The following is a 17,289-nucleotide window of genomic DNA, read 5'->3' as shown; positions in this document are numbered from 1 at the left end:
CTAGCTACTATTATAGCAGTTGCACAAAAAAAAAAAAAAAAAAAAAATTGCTTAAAGGTTGATTCTGCAATTAATTTCAAAGTGGATAGTGTTGGGCTATTTATGAGACAGGGAAATTTTCTTGTCAAAAGTTAAATGTTGTGAAGTTTAGAGTTCTCTCCATTTTTATTTTGTTAGAGGAAAAAGGCAGAAGGTCATATTAGCTTGAACTACGTGCACCGTTTACACTTCATAAATTTGGGCAGCTGCATTTCTATAAACTTCTAATTGCTTGTTCAGTGCTGTTTGTATTGGATATGTACTTAATTCTAGCCAGGACTTCAGGAATGGCTCCAAAATTCACGCTGCTTTTTAGCCGGACTTTCTGGCAAGCCAAGACCACAGAATTGCAGCTGGCAATTGCAGAATGCAACTGGGTGGTGAAGGAAACTACGGGCAACTCGATCGCACAGACCTCCCTGGGGAAAAAACCCCCAAACCACTTGTGCTTACAGGAGTGGAGTGTGCAGGATTGGACACAGCTTGCAGAAAGTCCCCTGGAGCACTAGGCAACAGGTTCAATGTCTCTTTGAAATAGTGACTTCTTAAGGTCAGTGGCCCAGAAGAGGCCTTTTAGGTATCACTAGCCAATYTGAGAGATGGGGATGAGGGTGTGAATAGAGGAGGAAGAGCAGCAAGGAGAGATGCTGGAGAGCAGAGCGGGCCTGGGCTCTCCAGGGCSGCATGGGGTCTGGGATCCAGCAAGACTAGTGCTGTGGATGTCCCAGTACCACGCTAGTATTGACACTCACAGATTCTCATAGCACCTGATACCATGTATGTTTATTAGTGGCCATTCCATCATGATCTCTCCATTTCATCCCTCCCTATGGTGAAGGGGTAGACATTACTGGTTTTTAAATTAAAAACAATTCTGTGGGTTTTTTGTGTCCATTTTTCTTTCAGAAGCTTTTCCTCAAATAGCAACTCTGACACTAGAATAGSAATAGAAACTAATGATCTCAGCTAATCTGAGTTTAACACAGACTTTTATGAACATACCAGTCATGCTGCTCAAATCTCATAGACAAAGTTACACCTCAATTTGTTTGAAATATTGGTGAAAGGAATGAGGAATTTGAGGAATTAGGCAGCAGTGGCACTATTCCTTGACTAAAACCTGAAGGGAAACGCATATGATTTCTTTTCATACTTAGTGCATTGGCGTAGGAGAGGTGGCTGCATCTTGACTGTTTCAGTAGGTAAGTTTGAAGCTACCATTTAACAGACTGTAGTCGCTTTGAAGTAAGGAATCCAACTTTAGAATAAACATGCCACATTAGAGAAGTAGAAGTATGGCATTCAGTATATAATTTACTAAAAGTGTGTGGTACATTTTCTTGTTATTAGTTCTTCATGTAGGAAAAAGCCAACTCTTGATTATTATAGCTGTATTATAATTTGCTCACTTGATATTCACTTGCTAGACTCACTTAGTGAGTGAGGACATTGCAATATAAAATTGATGCATGTACTGCAGCAGAATTACAAGAAGAAGGACATGTAACATTGCAAAGTCAATTTATATTCAGTCCAATAAATGCAATTTCTATTTTGCATCACAAGATGGCAGCAAATTTTTAAATCACTTAATATTTTTCTAGCCTGAATAAACTTAATCTCTTGTTAAAATCACAAATGTTTTCCTACAAAATGAGAGCAAACTTTATTTAAYGACACATGTGCATGGTAGTTACAGAAGGTTAAGGTAGTTACAGATTTTTCAACAATACAAACTCAAAACATTTTAAAAGTATATTTATCTTAAAAGTAATTAGAAAGACAATTACTTTGAACTCTAAGGAAGACCAGATCATGATGTAATGGTTAATAAATCCCATTAAAGGTATTTTGCATGAAAATAATAACTTTTATCTATATATTTTGACGTTTTGAAAGGGAGATGCCACTAAGTGTTGCGCTGAAATATAGAGAGAGGCTCTTAATCTTCATGAGAATTCTGTCTTCTCTAAGCAGTTCTAATGTATGTTTGAAATGTTTACAAATGTGAACTTTTATGAAATGGGGGAAGCATGTCTTACCTCATTTAGCAGAGCCTTTCTCCTGTGCTGAGCAATATCAGAAGTTAAAACTGTTTGATCCATGTGGCTTGTTTTGTCCCAGGTATTAATTGTCATTATTTGTAGGTCTTGCAGAAGACAATTCTGTAGCCGTTATCTGTCTCAYAGCATTTTAAATACTTTATCTTTTGTTTTTCTTTGCAGTTTCACAACCACAGGCTGTACATAGCCAACTGGAGAAGCCGTCAAGTACTGCAATTCTCTGCAATAACTGTGGAAACCCATGCAAAGGAGAAGTTCTGAGAGTTCAGAACAAATATTTCCATATTAAGTGCTTTGTTTGCAAAGGTAAGTGTTTATGACCACTGTTACTGTGTGTAGTATATTAGCACTGGACATGAGGCTTCATGGTCTTGGAGACTTCATAAACGTTTTACAATGCAGTCCATGCCTGAAAAGATTTATTGTAGACCATATGACTGCTTACTGTAAGACTGCAAACATCCTATATCCTAAAAATGGAATATGTTTTGAATCAATATAAACCCGCAGAGTTGGGTACACTGCAGGGCTGGGCCCTGACAAAGACCAGGTTGGAAGAACTGGTTATGAAAAATGGCATAGGGTTAGGAGAGATTTAGTATTTACAAAGAAACTCGGAGGTTATCCCTGTGCTGACTTCATAGTGCGTGCCCCAGGGGAAGCCATGGCCARGTTTGTGCAGGCTGCCTTGAGTCAGGCTGTGACGCCTCAACCCTGGTGTGACCGTCTGTGCTTCAGCGGTTTTGTGAAGGAACGACTCAACTTGCTCCAAATTAAAGCCTGGAACATTGACACATTGCGAGTGAGAGGAAGACAAGAGTCCTCCAAATGAAGGAGGAATTAACCAATATGATAATATATCTGCACCCATTTTGTAGATACTGGGTTATTTGAATGATTATGTGGAAGCTTCAAAATTCTAATTTGCTTTCAGTGTACAAGTGAGTAAGATGTTAACTGACAATTTTTGGACAACCTGCTTAATTCATCCCTAAGCATTTTTCTGTACTTTTATTCCAAATGGCATTTCTTATTACTTGTAGCACAAATATGAACGTGGCTCTKGTGCCGGCTATGTTAGTGTGGCTATTTCCGAGAGACTGCAGACTCYGCAGAGTAGGTACAATCTAGAGGAACATGCAAAAAATGATTTAAGTTCTTGCCAAGGTAACAGAATGGTTACTGCTAGATCAAGGTTTAGCAGTTCCTACACTGTGCCAATATGTGCATTTCAATAATATATCAGTTGTTATTTTAATGCTGCTTAAAATAGGAGTAAAAGACTCTTGAGGGAGACATGAGATGATGACAGTTTTTCTTTGATTGTTTCCTCCATCAGCTAAAATGGTATTTTAATTTGGTGAGACAAGGCATATAGTATTTGATACCTGCATCAGTCCATAATGAGTTAGAGAGTATTAAGTGACCAACTCAGTGATTGTATTACTTGCAAAATTACGGAATAAAAAAAAGCATAATGTGATAGCCTAAATAACAAAGGTATTTTAATCATCTATTCAGAACCAGAATGGTATTCGAAGTGGAAAACAACCTATATATCATTTTTCCAAGTGCTTTTAAAATCACCCAATCCTATGACAAACTTTATGATCAAGTTATTTTACAGACTTGACTCATTAAGAGGGCAACTAATTTGATATTTAGAAATTTTGACTCCTGCATAAAGTCTCAGTAACTGGTATGTGCTCCTTATAATTACCTGAATGAAAGCTAAGCCTACTTTTATATAGATCTACTATGAGAGAATAAATTGACAGGTCCTATATAAAGAACTAGAGACAATTATTACATATCCATGTTTTATTTCACGGGACATCTCCATTTACAAGTTGGCAAGTCACCTGCAAATGCAGCAAGCTAATTCTGAAACTGTTCACTGATCAGTAATCTAGACATTGCTGATGCTCYTTTTTTTTCCATGGAAAAGATGATGAATGTACTGTAGAAGGTCTATTATCATTACATATCTAATAGAGAAAAGAAGGAATTTGTTCACATTCAGGCAGAACTTGGATAAAATAAGAAAACCACTGCATTGAAAACTAAGAAGTATGGTAGCTTCTGTCAGCCACCCATCAGACTCTAGACTGGCACAGGAGATGCATAGTTAAACTACTTCCTGGTGTTAATGCTCTTGGAATATTTATATTCCACTTTAGTAATCTCATTTTGCTAAGTTTGTGTATATTTAAGATTTCTTAAATTTATCCTTATTATTTAAATGCTATAATCCCTTTTATTACTCTTCAGGAGTTTCCACCACTTTGCTGACATCTTCCTATTTTTGTTGTTGTTGTTTCTGAAGTTTATTTTTTTTTATTGAGGAAGTATAACTTGCTTTCTGGTGTTACCACTTTGTTGYGTGAGAAGAGATTAAGAACAGAACAAAGCTCTCAATATATATTTCCCTAATTAATGGGAGGAAAATCAGGTTAGGCAAATGAGATTTTTTTTTTTTAATTATATACTCAGATCAGTGAATGAGAGGCACATAGTTAATGTGCTAGGATTTAGCAAAAAGGTGGTACTCATGCTTCTCGTTCAGTTGACCACTTGCCTCCTCTCAGCCTCAGGGGAGAGGTGCGTGCCACAAGCAGCCTTGGGTCTCCTGCACCCCGTTTCTGCTGCAGCACGGGGCTGTTGTGCGTGGACAGGGCGACTTCCCTGGGAATTTGCACTGCAGTCGACTCCTCCCTGCGATGCACTTCTGCGGTGCGCGCTCAGCGGTGCAGTTGGCCCCTCGCCTCGGTGCCCAAAGGTAGCCCCTCGAAAAGGCAACGCACCCAGCGGGCAGCACAGCGGCCGCCCGCCCGCAGGACAGGCGACCCTGGGAGTGGGCTGGATGGGTGGCGCTGCGAAGGTGTGCTCAGATGGTGTTTACAGATCTCCTGCCATGAAGACCTCGAACTAACAAAGAGCCCAGGCAGAAAGAGTACAAATGACTCTGCCCTGAGAGACATCTAAAGATACTTGAGATCCATTAAATAACTTTATCAGTGACAGGTGATATTGTACTGGATAAAGTCGCACTTACTTCTCTGAATCTGTGCGAAATGTGAAACCATTTATTTGATATGTTTTGAAATTAGAATTTGATAGGGTTTGAATTTTGAATTTGATAGGGTTTGAGTTTAAAGTATGAGATTTCATTGGAGGGTACATGGTCATTCAATTGGTTCATTTTTTTAGGGTAGAAAAGTAGCTTAGGATGTTGCCATATTGCTGGCTGTCAGGACTGCAAGTTTCAGGAATGATCGGAATGGTAACAGAATGCATATAGTTGCATTTTGTATTTAAACTAAATCAGGAAGCCATGTAAAAACAAGGCAAGCTAGTATAAAGCCGCTCATTCCCATCCAGTTGTTCCTATATTCCCTGGATAATTCTTCTAAAGAATTCTAAGACAGAAAAGTTTTAAAAATCAAATAATCAACTGTTGATTTATTCCTATTCGTGTTCTCATTCAAGATAGTTAGATGCCTATCCAGGTTAAATTTTTTTCTGACAATATTGTGAACATTTTATAGGTTTGCTCAATAGCAAAGATTGTTAAGAAATAGGGAAGTAAATAAACTATAAATAGATATGACCACAAAGATTATTTATAATGTTTATATATATTATTCTTTGTAAAAATGCCAGTCTGTCTAAAAATGCCAATCTAATCTGCCAGTAAAAGGCTGTAGGGGACATGTTATCCAGTCATTCATGTTGGGCACATTTCAAATTTTTACTCAGTCTGTGCTTTAAAATTCCTTCTTTTTTAACCAGATTTAATAGAAGTGCCATTATAGCAGAAGTAAAAGCCTTTGAAATATAAGGCAAACACGATATTCATTAGACTTCAAAGGCTTTGGTTCCCACGGTTACAAATTCTCRTATTACTTCCTTCTGCTGTAATGAAAGCACTGACGAAGAAGACCAGAGGTGATAAAATATTGACAACTCAGACTGTATCAGGTTCAAACCAAGAGCGTTCTGTTGTTCATTCTGAGGTGCATGTCAGGACTGCTTCTCATACAGCACATGGAATTAGATAAATACTCATTTGGAGCTCATTTATGGCAACGTGCTTGAGTGGGCCAGTGGAAGCCCAGATGAAGCTGAGCTGCAGGTAGGCGAGATGTAGACGCTGCGACTATGTTATCCTGAATAGCCTCTTTGTTTGGTCCTTCATGAACACAGAAATTATCTTGTCCTAGGAGTATTTCTCTTGCGTCTCTTTCTCTGGGATGTTATAGATTCCTGGTGCTTCCAGAGGAGCACTGACCTGTGTCAGCTGCAGTGTTTCAGAAATAGTGCAAGTGTGAATCAAATCCCAGTGTTTCTGGGAGGTATGAATAATTTAATCACTATAGCTTTGCATAAAAAAAGAAAACATACCACGCTATGTTAGATAGTGACTCCAGCAGGCCAAATAATGGACAATCCATAGCGTGCTTGCAAATTTAGAATATTTGTGTGCAAAAATGCTGCAGCCTGCACCCTAATTATATAGGGGAATCCATGCAGTCCTGCAGAAGTGTTTTTTTTGTATAAGATTACTCAAATGTCATATGGATTGCAACTTCTATCTTTGTCCTTTACTGACTTGGTTTTGATTGTAACCAAGTAAGCTTGCAACCTGAGCCACAGCTGTAGAAACGTGACCATTGTGCTGTACCAGCTTCTCTGTGTGCCTGTCTGTAGGTCACATTACTTGATYTCTAATCAAAATTCCTTGGATTTCTGGCTTGCTATGGATGCAGAATATGCAGCCTTCCATGGCAACGTGACTATCAGTTTCAAGTACACATTTTTTCCTCCAAGTCTTTTGATCTACTTGTTAGCATAACCTGATAAAATGTATCTGTGAGTGAATGCTTTTGGTTCTTGTTGGCATTAAAGTTCCCTGGGAATTTAGAAGAGCCTTTGACTGGATAGATTACATTTMTACCAATATTAAAGTCCTTTTCACACATGCTTTTTTTCATTAGAACATGAAGTTGTAACAATTGCTGTGAGCCCACATAGTTAATGGCAGAATGTTCAGTGAAAAGGTTAAAAACGTCAGGTAGCTTGGTAACAGGCAGCGATTTGTTTATTAGATCAAACATCTGCTGGGATATAAATATGTGTGTTGAAAGGTACGCTGAGTAAAGCGAGGGATTTGCATTTGAACATCGCTAAGGGGGTTCAAGTTTCAGAAGGGGCGTCATTTACAAGAAACAACTGGGAGGCTTCCGAGTCCCGACGTGTGGAATGGGGCGCAGGAGACGAAATGCYGGGGCTCCTGGGCATCAGGCGCTCTTGGCAGCGTGCCCGTCACTGCAAACTCCCTTCGGGTCCTGCAATCCCAGACCGTATTAACTCAGTATAACCAGAAAAACTAAGCTTTGGACACAGCACTCGCAGACTCTAGTCCAAGCAATCTGGTAGGTTTAAGGCTGATTTACTGCTGTCACATTAGCTTTGCGTTTTATTTCAGTGCAGTCAGGCCTGTGCAAAAGCGATTGAACACAGTGGCCAGTGGTTCTGCRTTGTGGTTTTGGGATCATTAATTTAAGACTAACTTTCTAAAAACAGTTCAATAATTAAGGCTTCAATTTATTAAGTATGAAGAATTTTTTTAATCGATTAGTTGACTCTCACAATGATAGGGTAAGTGTTAGTTTTGCTATGGTTTTAARTGTATACTCTTATTAGCTGCAACATCTCTTTGGATTCATGAATAACTCTTTTGCAGCCCTGCATGTATTGATGATATACTAGTCACAAGAGCAATTTAAATAAAGCTTTATTTCAAGTTATGTATTTTATCCAGAGTATGTTGAGGTCTATATCTTCTATACCTTTTTTTTTTTTTTTTTAACGTATCCTTCATGAGTTTGTATGGTATTACTAAAATGTACTGAAAGGGACAGGGGAAGTAGCACAGTTACAAATCAGGTTATTGGTAAAGGAATATTTTCCTAACACTTCAATAAAGTCCATCACTGGAATCCAAACATTTATTTTTTTCTGATTTCTAACTGGATTCATTTCACTTAAAAAGACAAGGCTTCTGGATTTTTAGGTTTTTAGCCGTAGTAAAACTATAGGTGCTTATGCTAGTCTCTGTATCTAGGGTACTATGCAATACCTCTGCTTTACTTCTTACCAACACACTACTATATATCTTCTTATTCTTTTCATTGCTTTTTAGTCTTATCTATATCATTTTAGACCAAAGATGGAGCATTCATACCAGGAAATTAAGTGCTCGTAAAACACCTGGATAGGATTTTCAAGAAAGTTGTTGTTGAAACTTCTGGGGGATGATGCAAGCTACAGATATGACTGTGTGCAGGAGATACTTGCATTGCAGAGTGCTGTTTCCAGCTAGCTGGGAAAGATGTTTAACTGTGCTGAAAAGGCTTGATAAATTTAGCCCAGTGCAATAAATACATTAAGAGTAGTAAAATTCATGCTGTTTTAAATCAAAGTATAACTGGAACAAAATTGCATTTGAAAATTACACCTGATGTTTGTTAAGTGTTGGATGGAAACATAAATTTGAGGGTGCTAAAGGTATTATTCAAATAAGGCAATTTTGAGCATAAGTAATTTCAGCCCATGCTAGATGGTGTCACCCCAGTGAGGAGCCTGTGGTTCTTCTGAATTGCTCAAGTCTGCATGGGGACCTGAAGGACTGTTCAACAGAATTCGTCACTGCCACGGTGGTGTTACTGCACCTCCCGCTTTCTGCGGCTCATTAACATGAGACCATCTGCCGTAGTTGTGCCTAGTTAAAGCAAGTGCTTAATTTGCAAACCTGYAACTGTCACCCAAAGTGTCATTATGAAAAATCAGAAAATATTTAATGTTTTTGCTTTACGTGTTTTTTTTTCAGAAAAAGCAAATTGTTTTAATTAGTCTGGCAAATGACAGCAGTGTTTTATCAGAAAGGCCAAAGATGGTGCTATGTTAGGAAACAACAGTTGAAAGCACATTATTCTGTTTCTTAAATCTCTTTTGCTTGCTTGTAAACTAATAAGCAGATTGATTTCTTAAAACACGAGATTTCCAGTTTTCCTGGGAGTTGTTCTGGTAGCCTGGAAAAACTGGGTTCATCGTGCCATATGTGCTTATCTCTCTCATCCAGAGTACTGCAGGGGAGCTTTTATAGGGCAGTTATGCTATCTTTAAATTATTGGGAAGTTCTGCTTTCTGAGAAGGAGATTCAAAATGGAAATGCACTTCTAATGCAAAAATTACTAGATTTATAGTTCCCATAAAATATTGGAGTTAAKTGGCAAACCATCCAGAGAACTCCTTGAACACTCCTTTTTTTTTAATTAGTTCACCTGAATCTTAAAAGCTTTATGAGTCATAAGATACCTTATGATATCTTCTGTGATATCTGAAGATACCTGAATCTCTAAGGGTTAGTCTGTGCTGCAGTGTGTACCCTTCAAATTAATTTATGGATATKTTACTCAGTCTATTTGAAAGCCTATGTAGCTGTGCAGCACTGTATCACTTAGCCTGTATCAGTGCCTCAGAAGCATGGTTTAATGCTGTGAGATGGATAAGATATGTCCCATAGTTCTCTCTATCTTGCCCACTTCCGAAAGTTGTTCTTGTGTTCCTCTGAAAGAACATGTTTGCTTTCCCTTGCGTTCCTGTTGGGAGGCCTGGCAGGGGCCAGCACTTCTGGCCAAGGCATCTCTGGTGCTGCGTATTCCTTGTTTTATTTGCCATGGAGAGTCACAAAATGACCCATTCGCAGAGATTATAGCTGATATTTCAGCTATTAAGGCTAAAATATGGCCAGTGATTGACAGGCTTGATTATTCTTGGTTTCATAGACATCTACCTGGAAAGATTTAGATACAGTCAGGCCTGGTTTAAATAGMTTCCAGGTAATGGCACATCAGTGTGAAGTTAACAAGAGGAAGTTGCGGTGGTTTGCCAGATGATTTCTGTTGGCTCCCAAAGTCAAAGTGACCAGGAGAAATGTTCTAGAAATAATAATGGGCTTTCGGAGAATGGGTTCTCAAACTGCATTAATATTATATGTATACATGCAGTTTAGCTGCCAGAGGAGAATTATGTCAGCAGTGTACTGCCTTTCATTCTTGGGATCTTGGTCAGCCACTGAGATGGATCCATCTCCAAAATAGATGGAAATATTAAAACCAGACTGAAAGCCAGAGTGCTGAGAAAAGCTTTCGTTTAGTGGGGATTTTGTTGCCTGTTTGTTCCTTAACTGTGCTGTGAATGGGTCTTTATTACTTTTTATATTTTCTGAGACTCTGCTTCTCTCTCCTGTGTTGGATTCATGCCTGATTGCTTGCRTTGAGCAACAAATGGAAAAAAATAAGCTGATTTCATACATGTGGTTGAAGGTTGATAAGCAAAATGCTTGCCTGTTTGGCAGGCTTAAGGAAGAATGACAAGCAAACTAKTGCACTTTACTGTTGCAGCCTGCTGCTCATAGTGTAACATCCTAGGCTGAACCTCTTGGGACACAGCTGATTTTCAGGTCCAGTACCCAGACATAAAATTAATCTATTTTCATTGGGCTCATATACAAGCAAGGCAAATATGGATGCATTTTGTATTTGTAAATGCAAATGAAAAACTAATGTAATGCAATAGTGGGGCTAGAAACATTCTTAAAATGCATTTGTTTTTGAATTTAGCTTAATTTTTTAAATAACTATTGCTGCTAGTTGTTTTTATACGTTGTAGGCCTTATGTGATGGTATTATACATAAAGAGCTATAGAATTATATTGACTGTAAAATCACACAGCATCAAATGAGTTCTCCAGGTGCTGTTACAGTTACCAGCCTGGGAGAAAAAGATGGCTTTTTCTAAGCAGGTAGAGGAGCTCCTCAGATCTACATGAGATGCTGTGCTGTCAGGTAACTGAAAAACATATTCGTGAGTGGAGCTGTGCAGTTATCAGAGAAGCCACCCTGAGGCTCGAGCGATAAGGTGCAGATACCTGCCATCTCAAGTCCCRTGTCACTTCCAAGCACTGGATAGCTTGCTGCCAAAACCGGAGCAGGAGTCAACACTTGTGCATTCACTGCTTCAAAATTATTCCTAAGAGCCTTTTCAGCGTGGGGTGTTGCTTTGGTATACAGGGTGATAGCAAGACTGTCAGCTTAGCTGCTCGGTGTTCCTGCCTCTTTATTATGCTGAGTACTGYGCAAGCTTTTGGTGTTTCACTGAGGGAACTTCAGCGATGGTTGGAAGCAAYGTCCAGGTTTTAAATATTCCTTCCTCCAGATACCCGTTTAGTGTTGGGTGGGAGTGGACCTGTGAGATAATGCTGATTTTTCCTGCCCTACAGGGGTAGTATCAGGTAGTTACTCTCCAGCATGCTCCCTCAAGTTCCTTCAGGTTTGTTCCCCTGTTTCCTTCTCTGAGGCCGCGGCGCAGGATCGCCCCGGCCGCGCAGGTTCGTCCCGGCGGCGCAGGGTCGCCCCGGCGGCGCAGGATCGCCCCGGCGGTGCAGGGTCGCCCCGGCAGTGCAGGATCGCCCCGGCGGCGCAGGATCGCCCCGGCGGTGCAGGATCGCCCCGGCGGCGCAGGGTCTCTCTGTGCGCAGAAGCCGCAGGCGACGAGGCCGGCGTCTCCCGGGAGAGACGGCTCGCGGCTCTGTTCCCAGAGCTGCTGTCTCAGCTTTTCATTCAGGCTTCTTTTAATATTCGAGGCAGAGCAYGCCTGGAAGCCCCGTGTTCTCCTCTGCTCGGCCGGTATCGAGCGGTTCAAAGAGCGGAGGAGCRGGCGGGGGCTCACGGGTCCCGGGGTGGGGAGCTCCAGGGCCGAACGCGGGAGCGGGGAGCAGGCTGGCGGGGAAGCTGCTCGGAGAGCGCCGTGCTGAGCAGCCGGGCAGAAGTATCTGGATTTGGGGAGTACGGGAAATTGGGGAGAACGTGGATTACAGGAAAAGCTGTTATTCCCTCCACATTGCAAAGTCAGTGGATAATGGGGAGGGAGTAGCCATGGAGACTCCGTCCTGTGCCTCAGATCTGCTCAAGAGCTAGATTTTTCTTCATTCATGAATAAATATAAAGACTTTGGAGAGGGTACAGCTCAAGTAAAGTCACGTACCTGGTCTCTATTATAGAGATATGCAGAGGAAAGGCCAACAGCCTACCCTGCTCCAATTTCTATGTCAAAAAAAAAAATTAATGGACCTCTTCCTTAGGAGTTTGTTTATGGCTTATCAGTTTGCAGGAAACTCTAGAAGAACTAATTACTGCTAACAAGATTAAGGAGCCAAATGTGGCAGCAAGATTTAATACAAATGATTTTAAAACRCATTGGAATACTAAGATGCTTAAAACCTGCATTAACAGCGATCATTACCCCAGATAAAAACTTGTTGTGTGGTGGGTGGCCAAGCCTGTTCCAAAAGTTACCATCCCAGCTTTTGTCAAAGAAGAAGTATTCTACAATGTACCTAACGTTTTTGTGTCAAAAACTTGTTTTCATTTAAAAGCAGTAAAATTTTTTTTCTTTAATATGGCACATTTAAAATTGCTTTAGCTCGAATCTTTGCAAGCTGTGATTGTAGCTGGCTTTATAACAGAAATATTCAAAAGAATGATCAWCTTCTGCCATAAAAATGTTGTACTAAACCAGATCAGTAGTCACATTGGTGTACCTCAGATTTAATCATCTCACTGAGCGGAAGAAGTTATTAAATCTCATAAGAGGAATAAGTATGCTGGCCACCAGTGACAAATCAATTTGTTAGAGACCTAGTTGGTTCCAGATAAATTTGTACTATACATATTTATGTGTCAGTTTATTTCTCCTGCTGTATTACACAGAAAGTAGTATTGTCAGTGAAAAAAGAAAGAGCCTCCTTTCTTATTTCTCATGCACTTTCAGTTTTAACTGTACAATTCAAGGACTTGAAAGTTCGTGTGTTATCAGGGAACAGTTGAATTAAAATATTTGTGCGTCTTTTATTACCATAATATATACTAAGTGTGGTTTTTATGRAGGCTGACAGAAGCATCTACTTAATTAAACAGAAGCACTGAACAGAACAATTGTATTTTAAAATGTTGATTCTTATGTTTTATGAACAATATTGGGTTTAAGATATCAAATCCCCAGAAATCAAWAAAAAAGCTTTAGCTCTAATTGCATCCAAGCTTATCTCATGCGTGAAGCTTTTTTTATGGTTCTGTGAGAATTCTGTCATTATCCTTTAAAAGATAGACTCTTTTTAAGACAAAATTTTAACTGTATCTCATAATCCCTTTTGGATATTGCTCAGACTTCATTCGCAACCTRTAACCAATGGTGTTTTTTCCATCTTTTTTAGTTCTTACTGGGATGTTGTTTCAAAAACTCTTTCCTGTGATGGTTAGAAGCCGTGCAATGATCTGCAGCCCTCATTTGTTCAYGGGCAGGTTTTTCTTGCTTGTTCTTGTGAGGGGGGCTCTGTCTGGGTTTAGCTGGCTCTACCTGTCCTTAACTAGCTCTGTTTAAACCTCTGATGTACCATAAGGGATCAGGCCGTTCCCCAGAGCTTTTTCTCTTGGGCTAAGCAGGCTGYGGTCTATTTGTTTCTTAAAACAGCTTTCATTCTTTCTGTCATCCTGACAGCCCTTTACACCTGCTCTGGCCTGAATTAATCTGCGAGAATGACTGCACAAGTTACCCACTGTCTGCTCAGTGAGGTCCCACAAGGTGTACTGTCATTACTGCCCGACTCGGCAGGAGCTAATTTGCCCAGTGCATCTTTTGAGACATTGATGACTTGCAATGTTCTGTGATAGCCAATATTTGCAAATCTTTCTTTCCTTCTGCCATTCAGAATGTCATTTTTTATTGTTCATGCTTATCTGCCACTCAGAATGGCATTTTTTTATTGTTCATGCCTATGTGCAGGACCTTTCACCTTGTGTCTTTAGGTACCTCCTTTCTCCACTTCTCGAGGTATCCGTCTCTACTTGCTCTACTGATCTGCCTCTGCACCAATAATACCTGTGGACTTCAGATCAATAACACACTTCCTTCGCCTCATTCTGCCAAAGAATGTTATTCCTATTTTGAGTTTATCTTAGTCCTGCACTAGTACCTTCCTTGAGCCTGTACTTCCCCCTTCATCAGAAACCATTGTCATCTCTCCTTTGGCCATTTTTCCTATTTATAATCTTATCTGATGATTTTTTTCTTAATTATCATATTTATTGCTCTAGAACTATGCCTAGATAAGAGTTACAACATCTTGTTTATCTAGAAAGTGARATATTTTATAATAGCTTTTTTCAGGAATAAAATCATTAACACTATAATGTGGAGCAAATATGTTGTTAATTTGCTTTTCACATTCTCATGGTCCACTTCATTTCTTGCATGATTATYGCCCTGGTGTACTGTGTGCTGTGTAACAGGCTGTAAGAACCTGTATGTTCTTGCATGCAGTTCATTTGCAGTGTGCCTATTAGGACTGTCAGGCTGCATCAGTTAATTTTAATTGAAAATACAGTAACAGGTATTAGCACAGCTTGTGKAGAACGTAAGCCCTAACCTTAATTCTGCTATTCAAATGCTCTGCTCCTGTTTGCAAATGCTTTATGGAGCAGTTATTCGTATTCTCCGTATTGAATCTGGCTGTTCTTTATGGGCAGGGAAGCTGAGGTGTTGGCAACGYGAAGAGGGGCCTGATTAGATTTTGYGAAGCTGAGCATTCATTTTTCATCAAATGCTAAAAATCTTGTTTATCTGCCTCTTTTTAGGTGAAAAGTTTTACTGAGGTGTCTCCTAAGAAGAAGCCAAGATTAGGTGTATATACGCAAACCACTTTTGAGTAATATACAATAAGCAATAGTAATTGTAACCACTGTGACAGTAAAGAGAAAGGAAAAGACTTTCAGGTGTTTCTGAGATTCTGGCCCATTTCAAGRCAGTGGCAAATTGTCACCAACTTTATCTGTTCAGGACATCAGTGCTGGTGCGTTGTTAGCAGCAGAGCTGACGTGATTCACGTTCAGCTTTACCATCCATATCAGCAGCAGAAACCTGCTGAGCTGCTTGTATTTCCTGCGCGTTTTAGGAGACAAGAGGAGTTACCATGAGGTAATTCATGGGTAGAYGATCCTCTTCTGCTCTTCTGCTGTRTTGGAAGCTGAGCCCCGAAGCCCTCTGCATGGCACCGAAAGAGTAAGCATGGGTCAGCACCTGACCCCAGGCACCTGGCAAGCCTCTTTCGGCAGCTGGGGCAAGGAGAAAGGGGAGCAGAGCTGCTCGGAGGGAACATAATGGGCTGTTAAAGCTTTCTGGAGCGTTTCCAACATCCACTTGTTTGACTATTTGCTGCTGGAGATGCTTCCCCACATGCAAGTCCAGGAGTAGAAGGACACAGTGACTAGTATGATGATGCAACTTAGAATAAAATAATAGTCATTATAGCATAATCGCCACTTTGAATTTCAGTCCTTCTTGTAAATCTGATCAAGTGTGTTTTCAAAGATCCTGGTCAACACAGACAAGGATGATATGCATCTCTGTCTACTTCTGTATATCTTCAGCTAGACTGTTGGCTTCCTTCTCCAGTTTATAGTCTTAAAATACCATCTTAGTTCCATCCTTGGTGCTGTGGAGAAAATACATCTCACAAGCCCCTTGTTAATCATCTTTAATCCTAACTCTATCTCTATCTATACTGTAGATGTAACCTTAAAAATATGAAGTGACAGATCGGATTGAAAACTCGACTTTTGCCACGGGCAGATGGTTCTGGAGATCCTTCTGGTTTGTGCTTGGTGTGTTATGTTAACCAGCTAAGCATAGGATCTATTAAAAAGAAGAAAAAAAAAAGTGTAAACTGTCACTGAAGTTTACACCAGTTCCCCTGCGCATCAGAACTAGTGTTTAGATGGAGCAGTATTTTAACCACTGTCATGCCCAGGAGGAATATCAGGCTATTGTAGAGTAATCTATAGGAGACATTTCTTTATAAGATTACTGCTTTAGATTATGGAGGTTTATATCCTTTATACATTTCCTTTAACCTGTTAAATATAACTGAGAGTATTGTATATACTAGCTCTGCACTCAATTTCTAAAGACTTAATTCAGTATTAACAGCTTCTGCACTGAGGTTATATTTTGTATGGAATGAATCTTGACTATTACTGTACACAGTTCATCACTGATGTATTTTAGTGTAAAAGCCGTGTTTTTCAGATAGGCAACTATTCTGTGATTATAAGCCCTTAAATTGAAGTGCTTAAATATTACGCTAAGAACTGTACCGCTTGCAGCTGAAAAAAATCAGTTACAGAGATAGGAGAGAGAGTTACCTTTTTTCAGCCTTCTGAGTCTGCCTTTTCTCTTCCTGCAGCTTGCGGATGTGACCTGGCTCAAGGAGGATTTTTTGTGAGACAGGGAGACTACATCTGTACTTTGGACTATCAGAGACTCTATGGCACACGGTGCTTCAGTTGTGATGAATTCATTGAGGGAGAAGTGGTCTCAGCACTCGGCAAAACCTATCACCCGGACTGTTTTGTATGTGCTGTTTGCAGGTAGGTTTTTTATGTGAAGTTCTATTTCATTTGAAAAATAGATTTTGAAAGAAAAGAGCAATGCCAAGCATTCAGACTCATAGCACATAGATGAAAAAGATGATATTTCTATTTTCTATTTTCTATTCCTTAAAAACTACCAAAAATTAAAAAAAAATGCAAATTCTCAGTACATCAGTTATTTCATTTTTTTCCTCTGTCTTGTGGTATCTTATGCTTTAGTTGTTAAGGTACTTGAGAAACTGCCATTGCCTCCACAGTCAGTTTCACCCCAAACGCGAATGTTGTCTTATTGTGCTATTCTCTATTTTGTCCACTGAAAATACAAGGCTGCAAATGCCAGTGGCAGAGTGTTCAGCAGGCTGYGTGGATACCATACAGATAGACTTAATCTGAAATACCACTGTACTGCTTTCCAGAAACTGMAGTAGTCGTATAAATTGAAGGACAGAGAGATCCTGGTCTCATAGACACTTATATATGTGTTGGATTTCACAAAATRTCACAAATGCTGTGTCGGTGACAAGTAAAAAACAGCATACAAAACCTTCACCTCTGAGTAACCTGATGGAGTTCAGTGGAATTTTTTTTGTGTGTGTATGTGTGTGTGCAAAGCTGAGACCTAGTGTTGCTGGTGA

General features: G+C 39.8%; 1 protein-coding gene across 7 annotated transcripts in view; it reads left to right on the top strand.

Moving 5' to 3' along the window:
• The window catches only part of ABLIM2 (actin binding LIM protein family member 2), a 141,129-nt gene that overhangs the window by 37,903 nt on the left and 85,937 nt on the right, over nt 1-17,289 (top strand). For all 7 annotated transcript variants that reach the window (XR_014896430.1, XM_085309616.1, XM_085309617.1 and 4 more), the window contains exons 2-3: nt 2,265-2,408; nt 16,468-16,651. Coding sequence is in view for 6 of the 7 variants with exons in the window: in XM_085309616.1 (XP_085165742.1) it covers nt 2,265-2,408; nt 16,468-16,651 (328 nt within the window). In the remaining variant the exon portion in view is untranslated. The remainder of the gene's footprint in view (nt 1-2,264; nt 2,409-16,467; nt 16,652-17,289) is intronic.

Source organism: Rhea americana, unplaced genomic scaffold (genome assembly GCF_003343005.1).
Source record: "Rhea americana isolate MKP2758 unplaced genomic scaffold, rheAme1 scaffold_30, whole genome shotgun sequence".
In the NCBI taxonomy this organism is placed as follows: domain Eukaryota; kingdom Metazoa; phylum Chordata; class Aves; order Rheiformes; family Rheidae; genus Rhea; species Rhea americana.
Note: the sequence above shows the minus strand (reverse complement) of the source record. Positions and strands in the feature narration are given on the sequence as shown.